The sequence below is a fragment of the Emys orbicularis genome, chromosome 1 (assembly GCF_028017835.1).
Source record: "Emys orbicularis isolate rEmyOrb1 chromosome 1, rEmyOrb1.hap1, whole genome shotgun sequence".
NCBI lineage: Eukaryota > Metazoa > Chordata > Testudines > Emydidae > Emys > Emys orbicularis.
Window position 1 is genome coordinate 249219225 of NC_088683.1, and position 26550 is coordinate 249245774.

The 26550-nt window shown below is 40.5% G+C and overlaps 1 protein-coding gene across 1 annotated transcript in view; it reads right to left on the reverse strand.

Annotated features, from left to right (window-relative positions):
* Window positions 1–26005, reverse strand: part of AFF3 (ALF transcription elongation factor 3) — a 403834-nt gene extending 377829 nt beyond the window's left edge. Inside the window, exons 1-4 of the mRNA XM_065423495.1 lie at window positions 25926–26005; window positions 25555–25675; window positions 14054–14369; window positions 13566–13930 (exon numbers count right to left, since the gene is read on the reverse strand). Of these exons, the coding sequence (XP_065279567.1) occupies window positions 13566–13930; window positions 14054–14369; window positions 25555–25675; window positions 25926–26005 (882 nt within the window). The remainder of the gene's footprint in view (window positions 1–13565; window positions 13931–14053; window positions 14370–25554; window positions 25676–25925) is intronic.
* Window positions 26006–26550: the final 545 nt, after the last annotated feature.

Here is a 26550-nt window from a genome sequence, read left to right on the forward strand (position 1 = left end):
ATGTAAATCTCTGTAACGTAGAAGTTGGAGCACGGAACCGGGAGTTAACTCTGCTTGGTTTATTCCTCATTATGACACTTATGTATGACCTTGGCAAAATTAATGCCCCGATAGTGCCTAAGTTTACTTCTCGGTAAGTGGGATTAATATCACCCATTTTAGAGTTATTCAGCATTAATTAATTCTTACACAGTACTTTGAGAGCCTTGGCTAAATGGTGTTAATAATAATAATACAACTGGTATATTTTATTTTGGTTTGTAGAGATATCTGGATTGTATCATAGCTGGTCAAATAGCTATAATATCTAACCAGAAAAGAATCGTGTATATTTCAGATAGAAAGAAAATGTGACCGAGTACATTGCACACTCTCTTGCATACCTATGGAAGCATTAACAACATTAATGCAGTCTGCCCAACAACTAAGGGACATAAAACAAGAAAGATAATTGTGCGCACAGCACTAATTTTCAAGGTCTCATGTGATAATATACAATATGTTTTAGAGAAAATCCAAACATATTTGGCATGTAACCGTATAAACCTGTTTTACACCTGATTTGCTTTCAAGGAGCTTGCATCTACCTCCTATCCCCATTTTCGTTCATATCATAATACAATTTATTTTGGATGACTAAATGAGAATATTGATTACACTCCCAATGCATCACAGCTGATATCACACCTTCCTTTTATTCCCTGGCAAGAGGATGATTGTCATAGTCTGACTTTTTTAATAATTGTGAGGCTATATGGATTCAGTCTATGCCAGTTGCTTCTTGATTTATACAACAGCATTAAGTTACATGAAACATATACGGTATTTGCTATACAAAAAGGCTTAAGAAATAGATGATTGGCACATTCTCCTTGGAATAGGATGCAAACACTGCTATTGTGTTCCGAGTCTGTAGTCTGAAAGGTAAGGAATGTTGTAAGGATTTCACTTAAAGGTAAAAATATGGCTCCTTTGTGTTTGACCCCTTAAACCTGCTTAATGTCAACCAAAACAGGCTCTTTTTCATACACTTCTCTAGGAGCCATAGCATACTCTCCTGTGGAAAAACTCACGAAAGACGACACATTTCTTAGGAAAAAATGCAGCTTTGAAGCTCTAGAGTTCCTCAGGTGGGATGCTAGCTGGGGGACTGGGTTATCCTGTGGCAGAGGCCAATGAGAAACAGAGGGGAGTAAAAACCTGGGGAGGCTGAGAGCAGCCTTCTGGATTCATTCTTGTGCGGAAGGGGAAAAGTGTGCTGAGAAATGTATTTCGGAAGATCTCCCCAACACACAGGAGGGTTAAGGGTGGCAGGGAACTCTACAGACCAGCTCCAGAGTACCTGGAGCATCTTGCACACAGAAATCGGACTACAGCTGTGTGAATAACCGATTTTTCGGTTTGCTGTTGAATAACATTTAGATACCCGTATATATTTTTTTCTGGGTTGACCCAAAATGAAAATATTTCTGCAAACTGGAAAAGGTGAAAAATTTTCACTGAGTAACCCAAACTGAAATATTTCATTTTCAAGGGTTTTTTTTACGCTTTTAAACAGAAAACGGAAGTAAACTCAAAATGAGAAGTCATTTTGAATTTAAAAAATCAAAATATTTCATTTTGAGAAATGAAATGTTTTGATTTTTCTGAAGTTTTAGGTTTTTTTGATATTTTAATGAAACATTAGGTGATTTTGTTCAAAAAAGATCACAAAATGTTTTAGTCAACTCAAATCTGCATTTTTTTTTACAATAAAATTTCACCCAGCTCTAATGCTTACACCGCCAGCAGTAATTTAGATGGATTTCTCATGCATAATTCCATGCTGTTCTCACCATATTATCCCACATACATTTTCTTCCCCAGACAGCTCCCAGGCCCCTGTATTCTTTGCAAATTTTGCACTCCCTGCACTACAGGTTAGCCTGGTGGATTAATACTGTTGTCTATCTTGGGCCTGGTCTACACTAGGAAATTAGGTTGGTATAACTATGCCCCTTAGGGGTGTGAAAAATTCATACCCCTGAGCAACACAGCTAAACAGATATAACCCCAGTGTAGACAGTGCTAGGTTGATGGGAGAATTGGTATGGCCCCTAGAGAATTCCCCCATTAACCTAGCTTCCGCCTCTCAAAGAGGTAGATTACCTACACTGACAGGAGCACCCCTCTCATCGGTGTAGGTAGCGTCTTCCCTGAAGTGCTGCAGCTCCACTGCTGCAGTGTTTTAAGTGTAGATAATTCCATAATATTTATTTATATGGCCCCAATTACCATAGTATGAGCGCCTCATAATACCCCAGTTAGTAGGGAAGTAATATTATTCCCATTTTACAGATGGGGAATTGAGGCACAGAGAGTCTAATTGACTTGCCCAAGGCAATACAAGAAGGCTTGTCAGAGCAGTTAATTGAACCCAGGTCTCCCAGTTCCAGGCTAGCTCCCAAACTAGGGAACCGTCCTTCTGCCCTGCTGTGACAGCTTACAGTGTGTTGGGGTTTTTTTCCACCTCTCCCTCTCTTTCTCCCTCCCCCCTCTCAAATTACTACCAGTTCCAGGTCCTTTTTTCAGTGGTATGATTTGATTCTAGACTGGCACTTCTACAAGGTGAGAAATAAACTGGCAGATGTATTTCCTTGAGTCAGTTTGTCCTCTAGGATGTAATTCAACCTTCAAGAGACAAGAATATGAATGCCAACCCGTAGTTATTCTATTTATTTTAGCCGAATCTACTTTTTCTTAATTATGGGTTTTAGTCAGGCACAGTTGCTCAATCAGAAAATCCCTTTCTCTACCTGTTCTCATGAGGTACAGTTCTATTTGCACGAAGCTGCACCAACTGAGTATCTGAATACGGTTGAGTATCTAACATGTTGGAATATATAAGTACAAAAATAGATTTTTTTTTCTGGATAGATGGTATTGTAGCTATTTGAACTGTAATAATAATCTCCAGTATGCACAAGAAAAAAATTCAACTACAACTTAAAAAAAATTACAATACAGAGATGCAGTTTTAAAGTCTGTCACTTCTTGAACATGTGCTGGGTTACATGTGGGTGTAAACAAGATATAATCTTTTCACTGCACCAACCTCCATTACAGCCATTTGCAGAAAATACAGAAGGGTATGAATAGCAATTTTCACCAACAGATTGGTTCAGATAGAAAATGCTGGACCTCAACAATCTGGAATCTGTGGTTCTTCTCCACTTCCCTCATAGTTTCTACATTCATTTTCCCTCATAAATAAACCTTGCTTAAATATTTAATATCTGCTGTAAGAAATGAGAGTAACTGTAATAACTTGATCAGCAGGAATGGTGTCATATATTTCTCTCACTGAAAGAGCAATGTAGTGCAGCAGCCGACAACATTGCCTCTTTGTTATTGGGAGGGGGTTGAGAGGAGACGGTAGTATGCTATTCTATACAATAACTTGAGCCTACAGCATCCTGCATTCTGCTTTTAACGCATGAAATAATATGGTACCATAATTCAGTACATTAAATTGTTATATATATCAAATACAATTAAGAAATTTGGAATTGTATGAATACATAATGTACATACTTCTTTACAGATGCGTTTTTCTTCAGACAGGCTGGTGCCTGCTTTAATTTGGAAGCTATCCATTTTCATAGAAAGTTAACCAAGAGTGACAGGAAATCAGATGCCTACATTATTTATCTTTTCTGAACTTTTTTTCAATAACCCCCCCCCACACACATGTTAATTGCTTTTCTGGGAAGCTATTTTGTAGCACCATAAGGATAGATCTTCTGTATTTTGAAACACTAAGGAAATGAAACTGTAAGATGTGCAAGGTGAATATGGTGTGCAAATATTGGGGATGTTTTGTTTTCATTAACAGTAATTGAATGTGTAACCAACAGTAAATGGTCTTTGACTCTGCTGGATGCATTAACCATGATTATTGGAGATCTGACCTTTTTAACTCCATTTATCAAATGGCACACATTGGTCATTTCTTTGGTTGAAATTATCAGTGCTCTGTCCAGCCCTTCACATTTTCCTTTGGTTCTCCAGCTCCTCAATCATATCTGACCCTAAGTGTCTCATATATTCAGAGACAGCAACTTCATGTCACTCTAATTAATTAAAGACTGGGAAAAGAAACTATAGACCAAGACAGGGAAACCTTTTTCATGGATAATTAAAAAAAATCCTAGGCCATCCTTAGGGCTTGCTCCTGCACAAACTGATGTGCATATGAGTACAAGGCAAAGTGTAAGAGTGGACTGGGATTATCATTATAATTACTGGGACAGAGGAACCCAGTCCTGCATGAAAACGAGCACTGCTGTATCTGTCAAGTTACTTCGGCCTAGTATCAGGAGTAAGGCCTTACAAGACAGCATGTATCTAAGCACTTCATTGACAAGATTAAATTTGCACCTAAACTTGTCTCCTAAAATCTGGCATGCTCCACACACATCCATCGAACCTCTTTTTTAAAATCCATGTTCTTAAGAGTCATAGAGCAGATACAATGGGAGCTTGAGAACCCTGCTCATTGGAGAGAACAATGCCCTGTACTAAATCTTATGTGAGTCCACAAGTAGCCTTCACTTACATTGCACTAAAGAGCAGCAACTTGTGGTTCCTGCTGTGTGCCCTACAGGATCACAAGATCCAGAACTTTGTGTTAAATTTTAAAGCATCCCAATGCAGTTCCAGTAATTCAAAACAGTGAATGTTAACAGAGCAAATAAAAAGATATTTGAATATACAAGTAGCCTGTGAGACATATTTCATTAAGAAGGTTTATTAGATTATATTTGGCAGTCAGGATTTGTTTTACATCCACCCATTATCATATGAAGCACTACAGATTGATTTAAAAAATCTACCAAATTTCTGTTTAATTAAAAAGCGTTTTCAGTTCTAGAAATCTTAATTCTTTTATCAACAATGTTATTATCTTAATATGCAGAACTAAAAAAGCACTGCAATCCTGTATAACTGAACTCTATTCATGTACATGGTATTACCTCTAGAGATGATTCAGAAAGCAAAAACATGCAGTTCGTTTAGGGGGAAAAGGTGGAATGCACTTTTTCCTAATAAAATACAGAATTCTGACATTCATTAAGCTCTCTTCCTCATCCTAAAAGTGGCAACCTTTCCAACTGATACCTGTAGGAAAGATCAATTTTACTGACAAGTGGAGTTGAGTAAAAGAGACCCTTGTTACAATGCTCAAAATATACATCTTTTATTAAATACAAAAAACGAACTTGGGAAAAACTGGCAAGAAGATGCATAAGTTAAGGAAGTCCCTTGACAATCATAACTTATATATCCAGTTATCTGAGATTTTCCTACAGTGACTATCGTACTAGTCAAGATTAATAAGGAATAACAAGTAACTCACCATAGCAACCAATGTAGATTAAACACCATATGGAAAGGGATACATACAAAACATTGTGAATCAAAGCAATATAGTTCTTGATTTTTCAAAGATGTTAAATATGTTTGTGTAGCATTTTTCCCCACCAAAAAATGGTTATTTGATACAAAAGGGAAATGAAACTGTTCTGCTGGGGATGGAAATAGTAAAAAGTAGAGAGCACTAAGATATATATCAAATAAAAGCTTATAAGACAAGGCCTCGTTCCTGCAAACACTGTCAGATGCGTAACTTTATGCATTAGTCCCACTGAGTTCAATGAGCCTGCACTCAGGTGTAAAGTTACTATATGCATCAGTGTTTGCAGGATCCTAGAAGAGGAATTCATGAAAGCCACCTTAGCTTACTTAATCAAACAACAATTACCCATACAACAGTCTTAGCACATTTGGTTCACCCTATGTTTGTTTGAGACTTTCAACACTACTCACCCATTCCTTCTTTGGAACCTGTACTATTGCATCCTAAGTAAAAACACAAAGCTCTATACATCCCCCACACATGCACTCAAAGGACTTACATAAACCTATGACTGTTTCAGATCACTGAGCAATGTTTTGTGTATTTGTTGTTGATTAATTCTTATTGAGAGAAAATAACTTTTACTTGTGAAAAGTCATGTTTAATGTTACACAGTCAAATTGCACTCTTGACCTATTCCTGATGCATGTAGCTTGCTAAACTCCTTCCCATTAATATCTGGGAAAGAAAAGATTTGCAACTAGCTCCTACGACTCATAGGGTTGCCAACCCTTCAGGATTGTCCTGGAGTCTCCAGGAGTTAAAGTGTAATCTTTAATTAAAGATTATGTCATGTGATGAAACCTCCAGGAATACGTCCAACCAAAATTGGCAAGCCTAACTACTCATAGTACGGTACTCAAGTTCTCTGATTGTAGAATGGCTTCCCAAACACTGCAGTACTTCAGTAAAACTGACAACTGTTACAAGACTCTCACCACACTTAATTCCATTACATAACAGAACCAAACTTCCAACCTCTTTTGGCAAATCTTAAGTCATCTCAAAAGAATTACTGACTTATCATTAGTGTGTCCACATTAGTTGGATCCAAAAATCACCTTCAACTGCTTATCTGTTTTTTGTTCCTGCCTGTATGAGACATAATTCAACACATCAGGTTTTGGGGGAGAAAAACTTTGGTTCATTTACCAACCCTGCCAGCTGTATAGTGGCACTGAAGAAGAGAGTGCTGTTCTACTGAAGTTAGCACTGACAGAGAATCAGAGCTCTTGAACAAAATTTCCCCAATGGGGGGGGGGGGGGGAAACCGGTGGGCGGGATCAGGATACAGCCGACAAGTGGTGAGGGTCTATCACCCATACAGAAATGATTAAAGGTCTTGAGAGCATGACCTATGAAGGAAGGCTGAAAGAATTGGGTTTGTTTAGTTTGGAAAAGAGAAGACTGAGAGGGGACATGATAGCAGTTTTCAGGTATCTAAAAGGGTGTCATAAGGAGGAGTGAGAAAACTTGTTCACCTTAGCCTCTAAGGATAGAACAAGAAGCAATGGGCTTAAACTGCAGCAAGGGAGGTCTAGGTTGGACATTAGGAAAAAGTTCCTAACTGTCAGGGTGGTTAAACACTGGAATAAATTGCCTAGGGAGGTTGTGGAATCTCCATCTCTGGAGATATTTAAGAGTAGGTTAGATAAATGTCTATCAGGGATGGTCTAGACAGTATTTGGTCCTGCCATGCGGGCAGGGGACTGGACTCGATGACCTCTCGAGGTCCCTTCCAGTCCTAGAATCTATGAATCTATGAAACTGCAGACCTTTGCCTCTCTTTGTGATGATGCAGAGTATCTTCCATTTTCTTGACTGATACACAGTCTTTATGGTGAGAGCACAAGTATTGATTCTGACAATTTTTCCCCATCTACTATGTACTGGAGTTTCTACTTGTAAGAACTTGCCAGACTAGAAGCTGGGACCATGGAGGTTCTGGACCACTGACACCTCCACATCACCACAGGAGGCTTGGGCTAGGCTCGTGCGGGAGGACGCTGTGAGGCTAGGCTCAACAGGAAGTACCACCAAGCAGCACCTGAGTGGCAGCTCTTCGCAGCCCACTGATGGGCTGGTGCCAGCACTTAAACGAGGAAGCCATGACAGGGAGTTGTCTGAGCAATAAAACAGACTGCCTGCCTGTCTCTGCTTGAGACCCTGCGCGTAAGAGACCCCAGACTACGGCCTCCAACTCTGCCTGTCTTCTGACACCTGACTCTTGGTTTTCCCTCTGGCCTATCTCAGACTCTGACTTCTAGTACCCAAACCGGCCTGATACCCACTTTGACCACTAGGCCTGACCACCCATGTCCCAGTCATGACATTACTGTTAAATGAGATGTAGCCACGTTTAGTTTTTTACACATGAATGTTTACTGTAGCAGTTCTCAAACTTCATTGTACCGCGACTCCCTTCTGACAACAAAAATTACTACACGACCCCACGAGGGGGGGACCAAAGCCTGAGCCCCACCACCCTGGGTGGGGGGGGGTCCAAAGGCCGAGCCCCACTGCCCTGGGCAGGGGAGGAGGACAAAGCCAAAGCCCAAGGTCTTCAGCCCTGGGCAGGGGGCCCGTAACCTGATACCCGCCGCCCAGGGCTGAAGCCGAAGCCTGAGCCCTGCTACACAGCGATGAAGCCCTTGGGCTTTGGTCCCAGGCGGTAGGGCTCGGGCTTTGCCCGGGGCTTCGGCCCCGGGGCCCCAGCAAGTCTAACACCAGTCCTGGCAACCCCATTAAAACGGGGTTGCGACCCACTTTGGGGTCCCAACCCACAGTTTGAAAACTGCTGGTCTACTGTTTAATTTTTGGTTGTTGCTGTTTTGTTTATTCCAACATCCTTGAATAAAACTGACTAAGAAAATATTGCCCCTAATGGCATCCATAACTAACATGCACCATTGAAGAATGGTGGCTAGTGCCTGCTGCCAGACACTGCTGAGAATACAACTGGGAGATAATGGAGGCTTCAGTTCACTGGCAATTCCGAAACAAATTAGAAAAAATATTGGGTTGAACTAGACATTTAGTTTGACATGAAACTAAACATTGTGTTTCAATTTTGAGCATGTGTTAATGTTATTAAAAATAAAATTGAAGAAAATTTCAAAAAACAAAAAGTAATTTTGAATCAAAAAATCATAAGAACAGCCATCCTGGATCAGTATCGTGTCTTCTGACAGTGGCCAGTGCCAGGTGCTTCAGAGGGAATGAACAGAACAGATAATCAAGTAATCCAACCAAAATGTTTTGTTTCAAAAATGTCAAAGGAAACATTTCAATTTTTTCAGAAATTTGTTTTTGTTTTTGGATACAAATTTAACAAAACTGACAAATTCGTAAAATATTTTGGTGTCGATGAATTTGCATTTTTGCTGAAAAAAATTTCCAGCAAAAAAATTTCACCCAGCTCTAAATGCAGCAAGTAATTACTTCGATATGGCCAATCACAGTGAGTTTCTTACCCAGGCAAACTCCCATGGATTTCAATAGGAGTTTGCCTGAGTAAGAATTGAGGTAGAATGGAATAAGGAACTCCACGCTTAGTGCATTATACATAACTTTTGCAGAAATTGTGTAAGCACCTTATGAAGTGGAATAAAAAAGTGTTCCAAATATGCTCTTATCTAAATTTCACATAAATATGTTCACATATTTGACAAAAAACTGCTTTACACCATTAGACTAGTAGTTACTTCTCATTTTCAAATTCCTGGATTTTCTTGTTTCACTCTACTAAGCAAAGCAGAATTATCAAAGGACAATGCATATTTTAAACTCACGTGTTTTCAGCATAATAATAAAAACTAACATATAGACTACAATATTGTATTTAAAAATGCAATTCTAATACAAAGGCTTACTTGCCATCTCAGTTTTTATATTTCTGTTTCTAGCATAAAAATTTTGTAGAAATAAGAGGCACTTGCTTTCTTGCCTTTTTTCCTCTATAATATGGTATCACATTTCTCTGTACTTCTGCTCAGTACATTAGGTTTTTATCTACAGTAATATAATTCACAAATAAATTACAGTAAAATTCAAAATGTGAAACAGAAGTACTTGAGATGAGAGACTATCATTTATGCAGAGCAATATCATAATTTTTGAAAGGACCAAGAGGTCGGGTATGGCTTCTGATTAACACTGGTGAACCTGATTCCTAAAGACTAATATCCTGAATGGGAAACTGATACCTTTATGCATGCAGTCTACCAGTTTTAATGACAGTATTCTCATTAAAACAATTTTTTAAAATGTTATAATCTTCACTTTGTGTCAAGATATTGAAGGCTTTCCATATCTGATTAAAAATATTAAATGAGGTATTGGACTACATTAAAAATCAACCTTTTTAACATATTGAAAAGTAATGGTCTATAATTTTTATTCATGTGCTTTTATTTCCAGTTAATGATAATTGTACCACAGCCAACTTTGTGGCCTGTTCAACTGAAAACCTCCAGGGATGTACCAAAGAAGAGATTGTACAACAGAAGAGACACACTTCATATAACACCGCTTCCTATTTTGTATTTTTTTAATTTGATCCTAACTTTGACTGTTTTATCATCTGTTTATTTTTCCAGGTGATGGGTCCTATAAACTGGTAAATGTGCAAGCAAGAGCACAGTTGTTAGATTTACCCACAGACTTGGGACACAGCAGTATTGCCAAACTCGAGCATTCAAAAACCATGACTCAGACCTCAAAAATTGAGGAGATTGCTTACAGATCATGAGTGTGACGGGTTCGATCACAGAAACCCCCTTGGGAACTGCCAACTGATGTGCCAAGACTACTTCTGCCCCTGCTTTCCCTGCCAACCTGGGAATCCAGCACCCTGTCTTGTTGAGCCAGATACGCCAGTCTGCTCCAACACAGACCCAGGGTCTGAACCACGTGCCCCAAAGCTGCAGACTTAATTGAAAGCAACTTACAGAAGTGTTCCTGTCTTTAACACTCAGATGCCCAACTCCCAATGGGATCCAAACCCCAAATAAATCCGTTTTACCCTGTATAAAGTTTATACAGGGTAAACTCATAAATTGTTCGCCCTCTATAATATTGATAGAGAGATATGCACAGCTGTTTGCCCCCCCCCCCAGGTATTAATACATACTCTGGGTTAATTAATAAGAAAAAAGTGATTTTATTAAATACAGAAAGTAGGATTTAAGTGGTTCCAAGTAGTGACAGACAGAACAAAGTGATTTACCAAGTAAAATAAAATAAAACACGCAAATCTAAGTCTAATACAGTAATAAAACTGAATACAGATAAAATCTCACCCTCAGAGATGTTTCAATAAGTTTCTCTCACAGACTGGACACCTTCATAGCTTCCTGCCCTGTTTCTTAATACATTCCTCTTCCCAATTTCCCTCACAGCCTCATTTCTGGCCCCTGCCAGGCCCTCACATGGTGACTAAGGGATTGCCATCTCCTGAGAACAGCCTGACTTCAGCCCCATTGGAGAGAATTGGAGCATCATTTTCCTCTGCAAAGGGTAAAGGGACATGATGGCTATCGTGCCGAGGGCACCTCTGACTTCAGTCCTATTGACAGTAATGGGAGATGGTGGCCATTTTGGGTAGAGGGCAAAACTTTGCAATATTGAAAGCAGAAATAAAAAATTCATTGAGACTCCTAAAAAACCCCAAATATCTTGAGACGTTTGATAAAATTGCAAGAGCTTGAAATATTGAAACAGAAAAAGAGAAGGGATTACAATTTAGAACTGATAAGTGCTATGCATGGAGGGTGGATGAGGCAAGATACTACAGACCAGGGCCCCAGGACTCAGAGCTATTTTTGGTTGAATAGCCTATCGGCTTTGGTTAATACATCTCCCTGCAGTGACACCCAGGTGCAGAGAATTTCTCTGCACTGTTTGTGATAGAAAATGCTAGCATAAGATAAAGCAAAACGCATGTGAATAATATTTAAACCCACAGACCCATAGCTTTGGGTCACATGAAATGGCCCTACCATCTTTTCAATATTTTGAGTCCATCTCAAAACCCTAACACAGATCTCTGTGATATCCCACTAGACATTTCCCTCCAACTCAATATATCAGATTTTTTCAATTTTTTAAGAGTGTTTTGGCCATTTTTCAGACCACCAGTGCCTCTAACCAGCTAATTTGATTTCAACTAAAACTTCATGTGACATGGTATCAAATTACTAAATTTCAAGTATATTACATCTTGTCCCGCTCACCCACTAATTTGTAATTCTATAAATTGGACAGTTAATTACCAGAATCATCCCAGTAAGTTTCCATAATGCTTGCTGGATCACAGACTGCATAATTTAGTATTTGTTCTTTGAACAGAATGAGGAAAGGATGGACAATATATAATTAGCTGTAGCTTCACTGGATACTAGGCAGGTCATAATTAGAATACAGGTGAAAAATCCTGAAGCCAAAACTGCAATTTGAAACAAGCAAGTGACTCTTTACTGGCACCTCTGCAAATCAATCTTAAGGAGAAAATTTGAAAGAGCAAGACAGGGCATATGCTTCTGTTATTCCTCCAACACCCCCTCATTTGGGTATCCAAGCATGTGTTTGCACCAGAAAATCAGGGAATGACATGACTAAATGGGCAGCAGCACATGCCATTACCTGAATTTCTATGCATAAACACGAGAGTTTGTGAGTGCAAAGATATTTTGTGTGGTCAACCGATTCCAGGGGCTCTTGAAAATTTGACTCGAGTCTAAATTGATCACTTTTCAAGGCCAACAAATCACTTCACTTTTGCTTTGAATTGGTGGATAATTCACTTAGAAAAAATAATCATGTGGTTTGGAGTGCCTGAGTGGACTGACTGAGACGATGCAATTGCTTTCATAGAGATTTGGTTTCCTAAAAATTAAAGTGGCATACAGCAGGCAACCCAATTTTTGAAGAATAGGCCTTTCAGAATCCCAATGAGAAGGCAGCAAACCAAGGGAGACCCTAAAAGCATTCATTTTTCAACATGAGAGACAGAAACATTAAAACAGCTAAATAAACACCCTACCTTTAAATAAGAGTAACAAGGTCACTATCTCTGCTCTGATGTAGTCCCAGCCCTTCAGGCCAAACAGAAAAAATACACCAGATCAATAAGTGGTGTAAATTGGCATAGCTCCATTGAGTTTCAATTTTACACCAGCTGAGCATGTGAAACTAGCAAAAGAGGCCTCTGACTTTAGCCTGGCAAACTTAAACACAACAACCCACATATGGTCTGCCATTTTTTTTTTTAAACACACACACACAAAAATCAAGAAAATCACAGAATGTGGTATTGATCAAGCACAGTGTTCTGATGGGGACAATGATGAAATTTGAAATTTCCCCAAAACAAAGGATAAGTCACATAGAGCAGATAACAGAAATGCTGCCTGTAAGCTTGTTTGTTTGTTGCAAATGGTCAAGTTTGTATGTTAATTGGTTTTTTATAAGAAGATGACTCTTGAGGAATTATATCATGTGTATTTTTGTCTTAATCTCTTTATAAATCATTTTGAAACTGAGACAATTTCTATGAAAGCTAAAGATATAAATAGCCAATACCATTATTAATCTCTCATCTGTGTTATAATAATAACATTGATTATACAAGTTATTTACATGGTGTAGCTGTTTTGACATTGTGGAGGCCTGTGGAACTATTCCTGACAATTTGGCATAGTTCAATGAATGCCGAAGGGAGAAATCCATTAAAATATGGCAAAATCTAGAAGTAATATGCAGGATTCTTGAACAAGTAAATTAAATTTTATGTCACTATGGTTTCCTCCAGAACCTAGGCTTAGATAGCCAGAGAAATTTCTAGTGATTAATATGCCATAATTTATGTTAACTGAACATTTGCACCTGTAAAATGTGTTTCAGTTCTGAAGACAACTAAGCCTTTATCTCAGATACCTTTTTGATGTAACTATTGGGTTACTATTTGCAGTGCATGACATTCCAATTAAAAACAAACAAAAGGCTTTAAACAAAACAAATATATAAAAATGTTTAAAAAGAGGTGCACTTTGCCAAATAAACTGGTATTTAAACTTTGCAATGTCATGAAATATTTAAAAATGCTTACCTCTTCTTGCTTGGGAATGTTAAATTTTGCCATCTTGGTCTTGGCCATAGCTGGGTCAGGCTTATTAGAAGGTACTCCCCTATATGATGTACAGTGCATTTTAGCTTCTGCCGATAACTTTAGCTTTGGAGAATCATCAGGAGCCTGATCTTGACCATCCATTGGTCTTACATAAGCCGTTGGTTTCTGTTGAACTATATTGGGCTTTGAAGCAAGTGAAGGAGGGAAGTTCTGAACACAGTGCCCAGTGCTGTGTTTTGCTGGCCTTTCTTGAGCCTGAGATCCTGCTTCTACACTGCAATTTAATTTGGACTGCTGTTGTGCTTTGCTGACACTGTCTCCAAGCACGGATCTTAAAGTACCTTGTTTTGCAGCACTGACAGATGACGATGTGGGACTCAATGCAAAGTGTTTAAGCTTTTCCAGACTGGTTTTTTGGTTAGCCATTTTGAAGTCACTGTTGTGTGACTCAAGCAATCTGTTCCCATGCTTGCTTGCCCTCTGCTGTCCATCAGAAGCATTGTGCCCAGCTTTCTGCCAACCCATTGTGGGGCTCTTGCTTTGCTGAGCAGATAGAGCTGCTGGTATGGATGATGAAGTGCTGCAGATGGAAGGCTGAGGCTGTGGTCTTGAATCTGCAATAAAATGTTCATCAGTTTTGTTCACAGGTGCCTGTGGAATCCCAGGTTTTGGAACTCCAACAAGATGACTCTGGTTGGATCGATCCGTCAATAAGTCCTTCATTTCATCATAGTTGCCTAATGTATTCTGGATACGATTTGAGAGCTCATCTCCCTTGTTAGTCTGCAAAACAAAACAAAAATCAAACAAACATTCTGTAACAATTAAAGTAAAAGAAAATAATTCCATTCATGCTTCACTCCTTACTGAAGCAGCACTGTCTTATACAGTAACATAGTTGAGGAATGAGATCGAAAATCCTTATTGTCTCTGAAGACACGTGTCAACATCTTAAATCTACCGTGAACTGGAAAAGCTGTAAAGGGCCTCAGAGTACATAAAAAAGAAATCTATCACTGGTATCACACTGTAGTTAAAATATATTACCTGGAAACTAGAAAATTTATTATTGCGGCTATGCAGAATGATTTGGATTAAATCTGGTCATAATAAAAAAATTTCCTTTGTTGGGAGCCAAGTATTGAATTGAGGCCTACAAGGTGCTTAGGCAGCAGCCTTAGCTACTGCACCACAGCAATGCACTGATGTGCTGCCTCTGACCAACAGCCTACAGGCCCACAGCACCCAGGCCCCTGATTGGATGGACAGGCAGCACTTTCATTCAGTAACTGGACTATATAAAGGCCTGAATAGGAAGAGGAAGCTGTCTGAGCCCCAGACTAGTGCCTGCTGGTTGCTCCCCAGATTGCCTTGCCTTGCTGCTTCACCTTACCCTACCTTGTTGCCTCATCCGACCTCACCTCCCCAACCCACTAATCTGGCCCCTTGGATTGAGTCTTCCGGCTACTGACCCCTGCAAGAACTCTGACCATGGTCCCAGACGGCCTCTGACATGGAGTGACCTGCTGGCTGCCTGACCATTTGCACATACATTACTGCTCTGGACTGTCCCCTGGCCCACCTGGCACTAAAATCCTTGTAGTCCACAGCAAGCTTCCCTTTCAAGACACGGGTCAAGGTTCAGCCATGAATGAAAATACTACATTCCTGATTTCCTCCAATATGCATTCTTTACAGAAATATACACATAGAAGAAAAGGGAGGCAATACAATAGCTTAAGAAAGTACTGAATTCACCAGTCAGTTTACTGCATATTCTGAGCTGACCCTAATATCAACAAGGTTTCTTAAGGAAAGAAAGTGAGCTAATGGGACATGGGAAAAATATTACTGACTCGTGATGCTACTTCTCTGAAAAATATCATTTCTGACAGAATTCTCACTCCTGGGTCTTAGCTCTTTTGCAAAAAACAGGAAGAATTTCCCAAGTTCTTAACATTTTTTGGCAGTGGTAGCAAGATGGAATACAAGCAAGTTGCCTTTTCCATCCTCCCAAGGGTGGAATGTGCTGTCATCTGAGCCTAGCCACTGTCTTGGAGCAGGAGGCAAAAGCTCCCCAAAGAAATAAGACAATCAATAAAAATAATTGAAAACTATTGTCTCGAGAAGTTAATTGTAAACAAAGGTATAAACATTAACATCACCGCCTCATAGATTCTTCCAAACTCTGCACAGTAGCAGGTGGGTGAGTGAGAATCCTGTCAGGCTACCTTCACAGAATCGGGATTAGAGGTCAATAATTTTCTGCTTTTCCTTCACCAGTGGTGAAATCCTGATCCCACTAAAGTCAATGGCAAAACACCCATTGACTTCACTAGGACCAGGATTTAACCTCAGGATTCTTGCTCCTGGAGAGAGAAGTCGCTCAAGGGAAGAACATAAAAAGAATGTAAAAAAGAAAAAGAATGTAAATAAATCTGCAACAGGCAACAGTAATCAGGCCAATACCAACCATGGAGAGGAAGGTGGGGTTTTTTTGGCTTACTTTTTATAAACTTCAAATATAATTGGCTTAAATTAGTCACATACTGAAAAAAACAAACATACTAGGGGAAAGGAGAATTGGTACTCCCCTAACTCAGAAACAGTATCTGCATCACTGAAACAGGATTTCCTCCTAGAAGCTGAATCCACGTAATAATGCCTTAGGGATGTGTGGAATGAGGGCCATGTAGCTGCCTTGTCTATGTTTGCAAGGGAACCTTCCCCACGGCAAGCAGTACAGGCAGTAATAAAGTTGAACATGCCTTGCATTGGCTTTCTAGTTTCAGAGCAGCCAGGTGATAGATACGCAAAATGCAATCAAACTACAATTTTTGAAATGGATCACTTAGTCACAGTATTGCCCAGTGGAGTAAAATAAAAAAAAGTTGGGAGGATTTTTTAAAGATTTAATCCACTCCAGTTAGAATGCCAAGAACTTTTTGAGCCTAGGGAGAAGAGCATCGTGGGCACACATGGGTGGAAAGAACACTGGCAAGTTGTGAGGCTGACGACGGTGGAAATTTGTCACCACCTCCAAGAGCAGTCTCAGCTGAGTCTGAGGCATCACACTGTAAAACTTGGAAGAAGATGCAATAGACATGAGAGCCTGAAGCTCGCTCTCTCTACAAGCAGCAGTCACTATCACACTGAATTTGAGCTCACAGATATTTGGTGCCTTTAAAGGGAGTTTTCATTAGCTTTGTCAGGACCACACTAACGTCCCATAATAAAGAGAGCTATTAACGAGGTTTCAAAAATGGAAAGCCCCGCATAAATCTGAAGATACGGGTCTACAAAGATAATGCCTTGACTAGTTCTCAACAGGCCAGATGTTTCTTAACTGAGTTGGGATTTAAATTAGATTCAGTCAGTAAGAAGCTAGTCAAGCATAGGTAGTAAAGGGGTCATCATGGTCTTGCTTGTATCATGCCACAAGCCTCTTCTACCTGGAATTGTAAGTCCACCTGCTACATGGTTTTTGAGAAGCTAGGAAGACTGGAGCTACCAGTTCAGAGAGAGCATAACTATAGATCTCTTAACTATAGAACTCAGAAACAGCCTCAATTCTCTGTTTTCTCTTATCAACTTTATAGCTAGCATTGCCATCATCTGTTGCTTGTACTTCCAACTTAAAGTGGACAACTTAGCTGCATTTGAGAAACAGATCTCTATCCTGTCAGGAGCCAATCTTCTCAAGGAGGGAGTTCCTGGGTTGGGAAAGAGGGGAGTGCCATCTGGCCAGATTCCCAGCCTCATGAAATCAGGTATCTGCAACAGAGTTGACAGCTATGCTTGTGTGGGCCAGTATGGGGTTTGTAAGATCACTCTCTCGACTAAACTTAGCCAAGATCTTAGCTAGCAGAGGTACTAGCAGAAAGGCACAGAGGAGGCTCCTTCTTCACTCAATCTCTTCTTTTCCAGCAGATCCCTCACTAGCATAGTCTTTTAGCGTAGAGATCTTGGTCAGACGACTACAGAGGAGATCCACCTCTGGCACTCCCCACTGGAGGGAACAGCTGATCCACCATTCCTTGATTCAGAGACCATTTGTGAGGATCTGTCACAGACTGATCCAGTCTGCCTATGACTATGTTCTACTTCTCTGCCAAATGTATGGTATCAAGGAATGTTTAGAGAGACAGGGCCACTTTCACATAAACAGGTTTTACCAACTCAGGCGGTGTTACAGGATCCCACTCCAGAGCAAGCCCCATGTGCACAGAAGCTATTCACCAGCTGTTGTTTCCTTGTGCTGGGTGTGGGGTTGATGGGGCTCCCCGTTGGTCACCTTCTCCTGTTGTTAGCCTCTGTCTGGGTCTTTTGTGCCTTAAAAGTTCAAACTCCCTTCTGGGGTATCCAAGTCCAGCTGTAACTGGACAAGCCCCAAGCTGGCTTCTCCCAGCTTCAAAGTCCCTTCACCCATCTGCTCCGAGTCCAGCAGCAAAGTCCTTCTAAATCAAACAGAATTCCACTCCTTTTTTTTGTTTTGTTTTTTGGAAGAGTAGCAGGTCCCATGACTTCTCCCTGGGCTTAGGAGAACTCCAAAACTAAACACTAGCAAAATGTCTTTCACCCATCTAAGCACTTGAGCCTCTTGCCCCTCTTGGGTTCCTCTTCAAATCCCAGTTCCTCTTACAGAACATAGCCCCAGGACTGCCTCCCTGGAGACTGGCCCCTTGTTCCAGGTCCTATCACAGGAGTTAGCTCCACTCTGGTGACTCAGCTCTCCTCCACAGCCAGCCCCTAAGTGCTGGGCTTCCTCCCTTTTTTAAGTCCTACACCCAGATCAGGTATGGTAGGGCCTGGCTAATTAATCAGGCTTGGCCAGCCCCTGGCCCTTAAAGAGGCAGGTCACCCCATTACATGGTGCTTCCCTACTTATTGATGTAAAATGTGGTGGCCTGATTCTCCTCAAACTAGGGCCACCTTTTGGAATACCAGGCCTTAAAGCCTGAGGAACTGTCCATATCCCTACGTATGAAATTTTTGTGCAGTCTTTGTTCCTCCAAGCATTGGGCCCCTCTGTATGGACTCCCCGTCACAAGCCAGGCACATTTGTGCTCACTGCAGTTTGGATGTCCGTAGCTAATTGAAGGTTGTCTCTAGATGCCACCAGGCCAGAGGTATTCTCTCATCTGAATGTAATGTGAGAGTCCCTGCGCTCTCGGGGGCCACTGAAGAGATCTCATATGCAAACGTGCCATGGGAACTACAAGTACAGCTGCAGCCATCAGATCCAACATTCTTAGTATGGTCTAAGCTGTCATCTGCTGGCTCTTGCTTATCCTCTCTGCCAAAGTGGTAAGGTCTTGGATCCACTCCTGAGGCAGGAAAGGTTCAAGCTAAGCTGTATCTGGCTGGGCTCTCGGGTATTCTAATTGTGTGCTAGGGACAAGTTGGAATGTTGGGTATTTTAACAGGAATTCTAGTGGGAGAGTCTGATTTTATGACATCCTCAAAAGGGTTGCTGTCCTTGAGTAGCCAGTTATTAGGTAGGGGAACACATGCACTCCCAAACTGGGTAAATAGGCCAAATATTTTGTGACAACATATCCCACATATAATGATCGAAGAGCCTTCTGATACCTGAGAAGTATCTCTATGTTCAGACAACTGCAAGATCCAGAGGATATAGCCAATCACATTCTTCTTAAAGATTCTTTAGCAAAATTACTGATTTTGTTGATGAGGCAGTCTCTTCTGTCCAGAAAGTATCTGGAATAAAACCCCCTTCTCCCTCTTTCTTGGCCAGAAGGGATTGGACTTCCTGCAGCATCTCATCATCAGAGGGTGCCTGAGAGCGTTCTTGAGAGGTATAATGGGGTAAGGAACAGTCTGTAGGGCAGTAATACTCAGACTGAGGCTTGGGAGCTGCAAGTGACTCCTCAGGGTGTCTCCTGCAGCTCTTTGCAGCACATGATATTAAAACACTGTGTGATTTAACTGTTAACCAATCTAAGTTATTAACCACTCAGAATGCTTTTACTATGTTATTAACCAGTTGTAGAATACTTGGTCCGTCATTTTGCTGTGAGAATATTTTTAAAAATAGTAAATGAAACAATGACTTCACACTACTGTGGCTCTTTTGGGTAATGTTGATCGCTAATTTGGCTCCTGAACCACAGAGGTCTGTCTGAGTATCACTGCTGTAGAGTCTTTCTGAAAATCTGATTTTAGGTCACAGGGCACAGACATCTAAGATGACCAGGAGCAAACAAGTATAAAAGGCTCCCAGTCTGCTTTTGACAAGGTCATCTACTGCTTGTGGAAAGGCAAGAATGAGGCCCTTTGACTTCTGCTGGTGTTATTGAGGCCAAGTGCCCTGTGCAGAGGTATATTAAACTTCCTTGAAGCCTGGAGTTAATGTAGAAATTGAGCCTACAAAGAGGAGTGTTTCCCTTCATTCCCTTGTGGAAGGTCTGACCCTAAAGGCCCCTTGATGCCAACTGGTAAAGGGTTCACTGTCATGTAACAGCATCTCCTATCAAGCCTGACAAACTCACTACACCTAACACATTGATATCCTAGAATTTTATCCATAAAAAATGTCGTGTGAGGTCTCATATGAGAGCTTATGTCATACTGGTCATCATAAGCATTGTGAGATGTATGTTCAGGTGCTATTCCAGAAGTCACATCTATGTACTAAAAATACATTTAAACTATGTAACCAGGCTGGGTTGATAAACAAGGATTTCCCAGACAAAGGAATGTTGATTTACCTGTCTGCCTAGATCTCTGATGTAAATTAAGCAGGAAGAACAGGAGTACTTGTGGCAACTTAGAGACTAACAAATTTATTAGAGCATAAGCTTTCGTGGGCTACAACCCACTTCTTCGGATGCATATAGAGTGAAACATATATGCATCCGAAGAAGTGGGTTGTAGCCCACGAAAGCTAATGCTCTAATAAATTTGTTAGTCTCTAAGGTGCCACAAGTACTCCTGTTCTTTTTGCGGACACAGACTAACACGGCTGCTACTCTGAAACCTGAAATTAAGCAGGATATGCCAAATACAATGGGAGTTCATTTGCCTCTGAGGTAGACAGGAAGAACAAGTTAACAGGAGGGTGAAAAAGCAGCATGGCACCAGCACACCAGACCACAAGCATCAGGAAAGAATGAATTTATCTGGGGGTACACTTCAAAAGGATACATTTCAAAGGTTTGCTGGACTATAAGAAGAGGGAAAAGAACCCCCTGGACAGTTATCTATCACTGAGGGAGCAGAAAGGACACCGCTTTTTTCATCTATGAAAGTTGGATCCTGGTCCTGGTGGCTGGTGCTGCTGAGAAGTTGCTTTAAGTGGGAAACTTACTTAGACATAGGACTTGTCTTCACTATAGCACTAAACTCTGTAACGGAAGTCAACGTAACCTACATCGACTTTCTTCAGTGTCTACACCGTGCTATGTCGACAGGAGACGCTCTCCCATCAACATAGCTTCCATCTCTCGTTGAGGTGGATTACACTGGTCTACAATTTTTGAGAAGTCGTCTGCTTCAGAAATAAAATGTGCTATTTATTATGTATTTTGATGTGCTGAATTCAAATATGACAATTAAAACAACTGATTGGCTACTGTTTCTAAGATATTTAAGTTTTTACATTTTATGTCTATGTATATTGTGTAGATAGTAGAGTTTTAATCATAAATTGTAAACCTACGTTTTTTCATGTGTTTATGGTTGCTTTACATGATAATATTTCACCTGTCCTGTTTATGTAACACTTTAAAAATCAGCAAAAGGGTTATATAAATAAAATTTATTATGAAACAAAAGGCAAAAAACTACTCTGTACATAGTTTAGTCCTATTCAGTGTCTACTCGGCGCTTCTTGGCTTGTCTCTTGTATTCATTAAATGGAGCATCTCTTGTCACTGTCCAGCAATAGTCTGCAAGCATTGATGGGCTCCATTTGCCCTGATAGCGTTTCTCCATTATTGCAATGTCCTGGTGAAATCTCCGTGCTCGTCGCTCACTGCTCTGCAGTTCGGTGGGAAAAAATCTAGATGAGAGTGCAAAAAATGTATCTTTAGTGACATGTTCCACCAACAACCTGTAGTTGTCTGCCTTGTTGTTTTCGAGAAAATGTATTGCCACTAACTGGAAGGCTTTCCAGGCTGTCTTTTCCTTGCCACGCAGTGCATGGTCAAATGCATCATCTCGAAGAAGTTCACGAATCTGAGGACCAACAAAGACACCTTCCTTTATCTTAGCTTCACTTAACCTTGGAAATTTTCCACGGAAGTACTTGAAAACTGCTTGTGTTTTGTCAATGGCCTTGACAAAGTTCTTCATCAGACCCAGCTTGATGTGTAAGGGTGGTAACAAAATCTTCCTTGATTCAACAAGTGGTGGATGTTGAACACTTTTCCTTCCAGGCTCCAATGACTGTTGGAATGGCCAATCTTTCTTGATGTTGTGGGAATCTCTTGCACGACTATCCCATTCGCAGAGAAAACAGCAGTACTTTGTGTATCCAGTCTGCAGACCAAGCAAGAGAGCAACAACCTTCAAATCGCCACAAAGCTGCCACTGATGTTGGTCATAGTTTATGCACCTCAAAAGTTGTTTCATGTTGTCATAGGTTTCCTTCATATGGACTGCATGACCAACTGGAATTGATGGCAAAACATTGCCATTATGCAGTAAAACAGCTTTAAGACTCGTCTTCGATGAATCAATGAACAGTCTCCACTCATCTGGATCGTGAACGATGTTGAGGGCTGCCATCACACCATCGATGTTGTTGCAGGCTACAAGATCACCTTCCATGAAGAAGAATGGGACAAGATCCTTTTGACGGTCACGGAACATGGAAACCCTAACATCACCTGCCAGGAGATTCCACTGCTGTAGTCTGGAGCCCAACAGCTCTGCCTTACTCTTGGGTAGTTCCAAATCCCTGACAAGGTCATTCAGTTCACCTTGTGTTATGAGGTGTGGTTCAGAGGAGGAGGATGGGAGAAAATGTGGGTCCTGTGACATTGATGGTTCAGGACCAGAAGTTTCATCCTCTTCCTCTTCCTCGTCTGACTCAAGTGAGAATGATTCTGGTGCATCAGGAACTGGCAGTCCTTCTCCGTGGGGTACTGGGCGTATAGCTGATGGAATGTTTGGATAATGCACAGTCCACTTTTTCTTCTTTGACACACCTTTCCCAACTGGAGGCACCATGCAGAAGTAACAATTGCTGGTATGATCTGTTGGCTCTCTCCAAATCATTGGCACTGCAAAAGGCATAGATTTCCTTTTCCTGTTCAACCACTGGCGAAGATTTGTTGCACAAGTGTTGCAGCATATGTGTGGGGCCCACCTCTTGTCCTGATCTCCAATTTTGCAGCCAAAATAAAGGTGATAGGCTTTCTTAACCATAGTGGTTATACTGCGATTTTGTGATGCAAAAGTCACTTCACCACAAACAGCAGAAGTTATCTGCAGTGTTCACACAAGTACGAGGCATCTCTGCTCACTTTGGCTAAACAGAAATGTGTCCCTTTGCAAAATCAAACACTGACAAATAAGAGAGCAAGACACTGTATGATTTCTAGAGCTGATATAGAGCAATTTGTTTAGCAGAGTGATGTAAGCTTCGTTATGTTTGCATCATCCATGACTTCTAGGAATAACATGATGCAATTCATATCATGTATGATGCAATACCAGCTTCAGATTGCATCATTCATTGTTTTGCCTAAAAAGCAAGTACTGTCCAAACCCAGTCATAGATTTATTCATAGATCCAGTCAAAGATGTATTTTAGTCATTTCTGGTTTAAATTGAGATCCCTTCCCTTTATAACTCACTTATCCTCCGCCATTCCCAAGTCAAGGGTCGTATATACTGACCCAATAGCATATCTTGAAAACTAGAGCCAATCAACAATTTTAAGCATCATTTTCGTTCTCAGTGACCCAGAATTAGTAAAGTTTGACTACATTTATTTCAGAAGCATTTTGAGCATTACATAAGTCGATGGGAGAGCGCTCTCCCATCAACTTAGCATGTCTTAACCAGACTCGCTAAATCAATGCCACTACATTGATCGTAGCAGCGCTGATTTAGCCTGTAGTGAAGACAAGCCCATAGGTTGTGCTCATGGGTTTTCCCTTCAAAACACTCCAGGCTGACCTCATAAGGGACTTGTGGTAGTCTCTCTGCAGTGCCTAGAGGAGGACTTGAAGATGTTTCCCATGTTTTCTAAGTGCTTAAGGTAACATTTGCAGCAAATCTAACACCTGTGCAACTGGTAGGCCACTCCAAAGCAGACAAAGCAGCGGACATGTTTCAGCCATTGCCAATATTAAAGGTAAAAGATACCCTACGGTGCTTTGAAGCATCCAAAGAAAAGAGCTGGAGCAGCAATTGGAGAGGTACAGCCCCTGCAGGGAGCTCTTTTACTGACCATGCTCAAAAAAGAACTACCAGTCCTCAAAGTTTAGGCAGTGCTTAAGCTCAAAGGGTAACACCTGACCATTGGTGGTGGGACTGGTTTGTGTTCCATCCCTTAGGGACCAAAACTTTAAATGACATTTGGGAATTCTGTCTGCCCCTTTTGGAAGCTGGAACCACAGGAATGAAAATCCTAGCAGATGGTATTTTCAGACAAATTATGTTTGTGTCATTCATAGCAAATAAAAAATAAACTATATATACTGTCATGCTAAACAACAGGCACCTAGATTGGACTCATGATACAAACATATTTAGTGTGTAGCTAAATATGAGTGGGCAACAAAACTGGCAGATGAAATTCAATGTTGGTAAGTATAAAGTAATGCACATTGGAAAACATAATCCCAATTAGACATACAAAATTATAAGGTCCAGAAATCTTGGATTCATCATGGATAGTTCTCTGAAAACATCTGCTCAATGTGCAGCAGTCGTCAAAAAAGCTAACGCAATGTTAGGAACCATTAGGAAAGGGAAGGTGAGACATAAAATATTATAATGCCACTATATAAATCCATGATACCCCCACACACAGATTGAGTATTGTGTGCAGTTCTGGTTGCCATATCTCAAAAAAGATATATTAGAATTGGAAGGGCAACAAAAATGTGTAGGGGTATGGAACAGCTTCCAGATGAGGAGAGATTAAAAAGACTGGCACCGTTCAGTTTAGAGAGGAGACAACTAAGGAGGGATATGATGGCAGTCTATGAAATCATGGATGGTGTGGAGAAAGTGAATAAGGAAGTGTTATTTTCCCCTTCACATAACACAAGAACCAGAGATCACTTAAAAAAATTAATAAACAGCAGACTTAAAGCAAACTTAAGGAAGTGCTTCTTCACACAACACACAGTCATCCCATAGCAGGGGATGTTGTAAAGGCCACACGTTTTACTGGAGTTGAAACAAGAACTAGATAAGTACATGGAGGATAGGTCCATCAATGGCTATTAACCAAGATGGTCAGGGATGCAACCTCATGCTCTGGGTGTCCCTAAGCCTCTGACTGCCAGATACTGGATGACAGGGTATGGATCATGCGATAATTGCCCTGTTCTGTTCATTCCCTCTGAAGCATCTGGCACTGGCCACTGTTGAGGACAGAATACTGGGCTAGATGAACCATTTGTCTGACCCAGTATGGCCATTCTGATGTTCTTATGTTAGCTTGACCACATTCTAACACAGTTATTTTTCCTAAATACTTTAGAAGTAGAGCACCATCACCCTTACTCTTAGATTCAGTGCAACCTCTTAGATTCAATGCAATATCACCAATGTATTAGATTATTTCATTTTAGTTACTACTGAATTTTGTAAGAAACCAATATAAAAGTATCTGATTCTCAATGACCCATAAATGTTTATATGCAAGTTTTGTAAGGCCAACATTTGTAGGAGACTACTGAAGCCTGAGCAACATCTTGTACAACCTACATTTTATTGTCCAAAAATAAATAAATAAAGAACAGTACAGTTGGGAAACATCTACCTTGTACGGTTCACTGAAGAGGGAGTAACTGGTATTAAATGAACCATCTTCCTGCTGTGCCTCCTGATTTCTCCTCTCCCATTCTTTCCTCCGCAGAACATTTCTGTCTGGTTCATAGACACTGTGTCAAAGGAAAGAGCGAATTTTTAAAAAATTAAAGGGCAACACATAAATCAATGTTAATCTATTAGCGTGGTTCACAGACAGATGGCAAAGATAACAAGAACATGAATCAGATTAATGCCAGTCTAATCAGTCAGTGGAAGCTCAGGTCTCTGGGTATCCCAGTGCTTTCTCACACAGAAAACGGATAATTAAATTCTTAAGGAAGCCAAAAAAAACCCACACATGGGGCAAGCTCTAGCCCGTACTGAGCTTCTCTGCTTGAAATGCGATGCAGAAAAAATCGAAGCAACTTTGATAGAGCACTGAAAGTTCTCGTAAGACACATGGTAATTACAGCTAAGAGTAAATAGAAATTATGAACGTATTTCCACTTATGACATATCCTCAGTGTGTTATAAGAGAATGCTCCTTTTTTACATAGCTGTGTTTCTGTAGTGATTCTTTCATTAACTAGCTCCCCAAAGAGCAGTTAAAACTACATACTGTAATGGTTTTCCCAGTTATGCTCCTTCTTCTTATCTCTGCTAATCAGTCAAGTCATGAAACTACTGCTGAATCAATTCCTCCTTCAAACTGATTTGACACCATCACAACTTCAGAGCATGAATAAATGAATATTTGAATGATGGGGTTGGGGGAGTGGGGCGCTGGGGATTAAATGGTATCACTGCATGAAACAATTGTGTCCTTTTTGGAAATAAACTAAAGGCCCCAATATTGAAAGACAAACATCAAAAAAAATTCTAAAATGTTATTTTAATATAACAGGTCCAAGACATGAAGAACACTGTGTCCATATCACGTCCACACAACATATATAGATTTGCAAACTTCAATCTCTTAAGTTTCATCCTCATCACAAAACAAACC